Source organism: Anneissia japonica, unplaced genomic scaffold (genome assembly GCF_011630105.1).
Source record: "Anneissia japonica isolate Jap-2015-1 unplaced genomic scaffold, ASM1163010v1 scaffold2214_len273412_cov153, whole genome shotgun sequence".
In the NCBI taxonomy this organism is placed as follows: Eukaryota; Metazoa; Echinodermata; class Crinoidea; order Comatulida; family Comatulidae; genus Anneissia; species Anneissia japonica.
In genome coordinates, this window is record NW_022682691.1 from 1 (window position 1) to 8019 (window position 8019).

Sequence of the window (8019 nt, forward strand, 5' to 3'; positions counted from 1 at the left end):
TGTTTGTTTCCTTATTTCTATTTACATCATTACGAATAGTGTAATATATTCTTGTTTCTCTTCACATTGCAGATATCATCGAACGATAAAAGCATTCTGGAGTGTTGTGCACAGCTTGAATCAGAATCAGAAAAAGAAACTCTTAAATTTTATTACAGGAAGTGACAGAGTAGGTCACCACTTTTATTCATGAATATATCATCAATTCATTAAAACATATTTATCAAATCATAGTCAATCAATACATATTATATATATTCTTAATAATAAAAAATTGTTTAATAATAATGCTAATAACGATGTTAGACTTATATATTTTCATGAATGTATTTTCATGTATGTATTTTTGAGAGCAGTTAGCTCAGTCGGCTAAACTGGTGGTAGCCACTGTGGGTGCACTGAACCATGGAGATCCTTTGGTCCTCAGTTCAATTCTCAATGCTGCTCTGCTTGTATTTGCATCGAAATGCAAGTTACAATAGCGGACCGTCTTTTGGATGAGACATTTAAGCTGTTGGTCCTGTGTGCATTATGGCCCATGTGCATGTAAAAGAACGCTGTGTACTCTTCGGAAAAGAGTGAGAGATTGTCTCTGGTATACTGCCCCGCCCCAACCACCTCCAGAAGGACCCCACTGAAAATAAGCCTTCTTCAGACACTCCATATCCAAATTTTTAGATTTCATCATTTGACTTGGAGATTAGAGTTGACCACCAATGGTGTCTCGCTCTAATTTCCACTTGCCATTTTCATCTTTGTGTCGAATTGGTAATAATTGAATAAATAAAATGAAAATGGCACTCTCAGACCGAAATTTAATTATAATTTTCATTTTCATCTCCATTTTAAAATAATATTGAAAGCAGCTCAGCCACCCTTGAATGATTAGTCACTGCCCTCTTTAAATACGGTTTAAATAAACAAAATATTATTCTGTGTGAACACCAATGATAACACGTGTCTGAAGACTTATTTCCAGTAGGCTCTTTCTGGTGGTGATTGGGCAGTACACCAGGCAATAAGGAGCTTTTTGATTTGATTTGCACGATGACCTAAATCTAGAATGGAATCACTCATGCATGACCATCATGCATTCCCTGCACAATGTAGATTTGGGCCAAACTGTGTACTAGAATCGTAGCGACAATGACAACTCAACGTTTTCGCATACGCAGTTGACACTGTAGCGACGTCATTACATTGTAATTTGTAGGCCCTACAATCAATAGTTTGCTAAAACCCTAGTAATTTTCCCTTCTTTAACATGCATGTATTAAAGTCATATTGTATTCGGTACCAATGTCTAAACTTCTTTCTATATTTGCATATTATATTATTTTGAAAAATAACACAATTTGTTAAAACATCTATATTTGCCTTTTTCTTATCCAGGTACCAGTGAAAGGTTTATCCAGTCTGCCAATAGTCATCCAAAGACACGGACCAGATAGTGACCGTCTTCCAACTGCTATGACTTGCTTTAATCGTTTACTACTTCCATCGTATTCAAGCAAAGAAAAGTTGAGGAATCGCATTACAATAGCATTAGAAAATGGAAAAGGATTCGGCCTGACATAAGACTACATAATAAGTTAATACTTGTCAGTGGTGCATTTAAGAAAAATATGGTTAGTACCCTCAAAAGGTAGTATGGGTATATATCATGCATTCTTCGTAATATGGGTAGTTGGTGTCATGCTCACTGTGTTTGTTCTGCAGTGGGTTCAGTGGTGGCTCCAGGAATTTGCCGACATAGGGGTGCAAACCAAGGAGCCGACTAGTGCCTTGTTCAAGGTACCTGAACAAAATTCTTGATAGGGTCCAATGAGTTTTTTTTTTTTTTTTTATGGCCCATATTTGTACTTTAAACAATGTTAAGAATTCGCAACCAAAGTAACATATTATTTTCAGTGGCCAATTAATATTTTTTGTCAAAATATGTCGTCGTGGCAGTACTTATGGAACTATGGTAGGGGTATTTTCTATGTAATAGAAGCCTAGTTCTCACAAAAGCCCTAGTATTCGGATCAGGAGCTAACCGTTAGCGTTAACCGTTAGCACCTATGTGAGAACACCTGATCAGTTAGCGCTAACCGTTAGCGGTATCTGGATACTACTAACGGTTAGCAAGCGCTATCGGTTAGCAAGTTGAGCAAGTTTCTATCATCAATCAATGACACGTACGTGTTTACAATTTCTTGTTGGCCAGCGATTCGATCACCATATTTTTGGTATCTGGATCGGGATTTTCTCATATGGATGCACAGCAGCTAACGGTTAGCAGGATCCGAATCCTGCTAACCGTTAGCTGCAGTGTAAGAAGATAGCCATTAGTTTATAGGAATGTCCTCATTGTTAAAAACAGAAATATGTTTTCTGTGGATCTGCAACTTTATTAAATTTTAATTTATAATTTAATTGCTGCCTATTTTAATTATTTTCAAAAGGGGCGCCAAGAGTGCACGCCCCCATTTGTTGCTGCGAAGCAGCCAATTCATATTCTTGACAGCAATTTGACCTCTGAAAGGTCATTGTTTGTCAAAAATCAATCGCCTGAAACAACTGAAAAGCGGAGTTTCCTTCTTTCGTTCTGCCGGGTAAAATCAATTACTTTAGGCGACGTTTGTAGACTAACCTACTCGTACCAACGTCGGCATGTCGCGACGCTGGAGTACTATTCAGCGTTTTTACTATATTTCTAGGTTTCCTATTTCTACGTTTAATCGGCTCATGTCTCAGCCACAATATTTTGAGGACAATATCATTTACGAACCCAGTTAAACTTATTTACTAGCATATTTCAACATGCTAATTATTACATTTAGGCGACGCTTGTTGTAGACTGGCATAGTGTTTGCGGAAATAAATACCATTTTATACACATGCGCAGATCGATTCGCCAGCAGCAGCAAGCCATCACCAGCAGAGAAATGTCACTGCAGCAAAACACTATTGTACCAACGCTATTCTAATAATATATAGACAATGGGTCGTGCTCATATTATTTGTTATATTTTTATTATTCATTATTTTCACTTGACTCGCATAAATAATTTTGTTCGAAGAACATTTTATGCAGTTGTACTTCGCAGCACTTCACTTGCAATTTGCAATTTCTAGTACTAGTTATAATCTTTAGGGGCATTGAACTAAAAACACATCCCGCCAAACCACATCTAAGCATCATTTATAATGTGTATTCATAGATGTATTCATTTTACCTAATTAAATGCAAACTTGATTGGTTTTTGTTAATGTATTGAGTGCTATCATAATATATGCATTTTTAATATGCCTGTATTTTTATTTATATAATTATTTATATTTGTGGCTATGTTCTTCATATACAAACATATTTATTTTTGTATTCATGATTGCAATAAAGGTTGAAGTTGAAGTGATTGAAATTATCTCCATTAATTTGTATTTTAGATGACGGTTGAGGTGATGATAACATCAGTAATAATGATTATATATCAGTAATAATGATGATGACGATATACAGTAGTATAACAATCACTCGAAAAATATTGCAAAAAAAATACAGTTACAATTTAATTGTCACTTGAAACTGCAAAACTCAGAAAACTGCTGAAGGGGGACACCACAGCAAGAGCAACTCCTAGACAGCAGATATATCTTTTAGCAGGGCCAAGGTGGTGGGTGGTACATTAGCATTACCGCAGCAATTTTCCTTCAGCATATTTGGTTGGGGTTGGGGTTGGTTGGGGTTAGGGTTAGGGTTAAGGTTGGCTTTGGGGTTGGCTGTGGTTGAGGTTGGTGTTGGCTGCGGTTGTCGTTGGGGTTGGGGTTGGCTGAGTTGGGGTTGGGGTTGACTGCGGTTGGTGGTTGGCTGCGGTCGGAGTTGGCTGCAATTGTACGTTGACTGCAGTCGGCGTTGGCTGTGGTTAGGGTCAGCATTGACTGCAGTGGTTAGGGATGGCGTTTGCTGTGGTTGGGATAGGTGTTGGCAGGTGTTAGGGTCAGCGTTGGCTGTGGTTAGAGTCAGTGTTTGCTGTTGGCTGTCCCCTACACCGACAACTGTTGCCCTGTGTCTGAATCCTGCATGGCTGTCAAGTACACACATGCCACTGTGCTTGGTGGCTTGGTTAGTGACAATAGTTCAATTAATTACTATTATGATGACGTGTCCAGAGCGATAATCTCAAAATCGGTTAAGATGCTTTCGCCATTGTTTCAGAATTTAAAAATTTAGGAACCACGACAGATGATCAACTTAAATAAAATTCCAACACGATTAGGCTATATAAAAATGCCAAAAATGTCTACATGATTCGTCAATCAAGTAAATTTATAATTGATACAAACATTCTCGAAAATGTAATGTAACGAAGATATCTAGTATGATTTATTTTTGTTTTTTGAAAGTTTTAGCACTAAAAACAAAATCTAGTTGAAAATTGAAGAAATATTAAACGTAGAGTGCTAGCAAGATTTCAACATTAAATTTATTTCTACATAAGAAACATGGATTCACGCGGATTCTGTTTCAACCTACTCAACCCGGGAAGTTGAATATAACTTCCCTCATTCCTTCGCATTAGATCGCATTCCACCCGAACTAGCTGATAATAAATCATTCCAACATCCATCAAATTATTTAATAACCAGGTCTCTAAATAACCCTTTCGTCATTATAACTGATAGTTTAATTAAGTTTATGAATTTACATTTTTTATTTAATGTATTTTTTTATTTTAATAATTACCACTTCGTAATCCTTAAGTTGCTTGTAAATTAGTTATTGTATGTAATTCGAGTTCTTTGCTGTTTATTTAAACTACTTTATTTGTTCCTTCATTTTTTAATATTTTAAGTAACAATCTTTATTTCTATGCAAAAATGATTAAAATAATAAAAAAATAAATATTGTATATAATAGGGAGTTTTCGCAAGCTAAGGAAGGCGATAACGAATACTTTATCATTAAATTATTAGACAACCCTTCCCTTGCAGTAGCATTGTCACAACGAAGACGATTCATGCTTTTTGCATGAATGAAATATCATACTCAGATTGTACAGCATTTCTCAATGATGATAATGACGTATTCGTTATCGTTTTCGTAAGGTTGAAAAAATCTTCCTATTTCTTTTAAAATGTCCTTAATTTTATTTGATATTTTCATAATACTAGAGAATTTTTAATTAATATTTATCACGTTTGTAAATTATTCTATGTTATGTACAAAAAATATCTCAGAATTCATTTTTTGACAATAAAATTGACTTGTATCTAATAGACTTGTATAGAGTTATTATTCCTGTGTTGTTTTGATTTTTGTTTTTAGAACCTGTTTTTTTTACAGTAACATATGGTATCACTCTGTGGGCTATAGTGGAAAATAAAAACTGAATCGTATATATGTTTAACAAAAATGTCAATATTTTCGATATACTTACAAAAAAAAAATTTGCTCTCCTTATTTCTCAATTTAAGTTTAATCAATCGCCTCTTTAGATCATACTTCAAGAATTTTATTTCAGTCCACTACAATACTAGAAATAAAAGCAACTATGTTTATGAGCGTTTAAATACTGAAACTGATCGAAGTGATGTCTCATTTCAAAGTTTAAAATGAATTACCAGATCGTTTCAACTTTAATTTCTTTTCTCTTCCTAAGACAATGTCCATATCAAAACAAATTCAAAGCAAATGAGATTGAAATAGAGAAAAAATATGTATACACAGAGATATTTTTCTCAGCCTTACATAAACTCGCAGATGCAAAAAAAAAATAAATAAATAAATAAAATAAAATATGCATGCCTCTTTCAAAGGTTTCAATAATAATAATCATTTTAATAGCATTTTTGAATTTTCAATTAGATGATTAACAGTGGATTTATCAGACTTTTCCTATAAAGAAAGTCGGCACATTTAAATCCATGTACTGATTTTCTAACATATTCATAAAATGATGAGGCACCACAAGAAACAAACATTTTCTGTGGCACTACACGGCCTTAATATAGAATCGTCTTCTGAGAGTATTTGCGAGTATACATAGAGACCTATATTTTTGTTATATATCTTAATCATCATTCAGGTCAGTTGCCTAAATACGTAAACGACGTATTACAATTAAAACGTTTGCACATAGGGTTGTAACAGGATCACCCTGGAGGTTTCCATTTGGACAGAAATACGAACACAGCTAGATAAAATATCATGAGTAGAAGCATGATCTTCGCACACATTTAAGTAGCATTTGAAGCAACAACAACAACAACAGCAACAACATCAACAACAACAGCAACAACAACAATAATAGTAATATTCATAATAATAATAATAATAATAATAATAATAATAATAATAATAATAATAATAATAATAATAATAATAATAATAATAATGACAACAATTACGATGGCGATGATGATGATGATAATGAACATGAAGCGTTATGAAATGATAAACATTTACATAATTGTATAATGTAAATTTTAAATACGACGACGGTGATATTTTATTCATAATCGTCAGATTAGTATACCTACTAGACTAGACTATGAATATTATCAATTATATTGCAATTTTGGATTCTGTAAACTTTATTCTGTTGCTAAAAACTGTGAAATCTCATGAAAACAACCTTAAAAGTCTTGGCATCCGTGGCAAGGCTTCGAGTCCATAGTCCTGCTTGCAGCATAGTTTAGCCTCATCACTCGTGGTGCTGAATTAGAAAATTCGAACTCTTTGAAATACGAATTTTTGTCAATTTTACGAAAAGTTTCGCAATGTACGTAATTCTTAATCGTAAGATATTTTTGGGTATTACAGTAAAAATACCTAGATTTTTGCAATATTTATCTTAGCACGATAGATACCTTCTCAAGTGAGATTACTCAACTAATCAGTGTGCTCATTGTTTCAGTGTGCTCATTGTTTCAGTGAGATATCACACATTTATACATAGCAATCCAGTCGGGACAGATCATCCTTAGGAATCCAGTTGGGGAAGAAAAGTAGCTATCTGTCTTTTTTAAGTCAAATGATGGTGTACCCCCTCTAGTGTTCATAACTTTATTATTTTTTTTTTTAAACCGAGGCTCAACTTTAATTTCATAACAAAAGAGTATTTTGACTTCAAAATGTAATAACAAAATGAAAATATATGTTAAAGAGCCGGAGTTGTTTCAACCTAGGCGATGCATCTCCGTCAAGGGGGATTTTTTATGAGTAGAATTACCTGATCGAGACATAAGTTTTTTTAATCTTTAAAACATATTTGCAAAGACAGCCTACTTCTCTCATTAAACCAGTACTATGGTCTGAGGGTACCATGCACTATAAAATGCTACTGCAATTCTTTGAACTGCAGTTGGTTGTAGAAAAGAGAGTTATAAACTTTGCAAAAACTTCAAAATTCGGCTGCTATACTAATTTCTTCGCACTCATACCTCTCTCCTTTTTGCGAACTTCAATGGTTGCCTGTTCAAGAAAGAATTCAATTTAAAATTTTCTCTTTGTCAACTCAATTTCTGTTTTCTGCCCTTTGTTATTTCTGATTACTTAATAATATGTCCCCATGTGTGCATGACAATTATCTTCCGACTCCATTCAACTTGTTTGACCGGTCTACCCAAAAACGGATTAGTGACAATTCATTTTCTTCAGTTGCTGCCCGACTTTGGAAATGAATGTCTTGGGATTAGCTTAGGCCGTTCAAAGCCCATCAAAAAACACACCTATTTCAATAGTTTTTCTCTCACCTTTCTTAAGACCTTATTTGTTTATTGTTTTGTTCGTTTTCTTACTTTTTTGTCGAAACTTTTTGCTTAGAGTTCTTATGTGCATGAATTAACTTCGGGCTGATGGAAATTTTATCAAGTAAAGAAAGATTAATGATGTCTTGTAATGGATTTAGAATATAATATCTCATTATATATGTGATATATATAATGAGATATTATATTCTAATATAATATCTCATTATATATATCTCATTATATATGTGATATAAGTTATGAATTAATGTTAGACAAAACGAA

The 8019-nt window shown here is 33.9% G+C and overlaps 1 protein-coding gene across 1 annotated transcript; it reads right to left on the minus strand.

Moving 5' to 3' along the window:
• Positions 1-3622: 3622 nt before the first annotated feature.
• On the minus strand, positions 3623-4087 carry LOC117107694 (pleckstrin homology-like domain family A member 1). Its single transcript, XM_033249464.1, has one exon. It carries the CDS (start codon positions 4085-4087, stop codon positions 3623-3625), a length of 465 nt encoding a protein of 154 aa, XP_033105355.1.
• Positions 4088-8019: the final 3932 nt, after the last annotated feature.

Coding starts and splice junctions, on each gene's coding strand:
- LOC117107694 (XM_033249464.1), bottom strand. CDS start 4,087: ATGTGTGTACTTGACAGCCATGCAGGATTCAGACACAGGGCAACAGTT.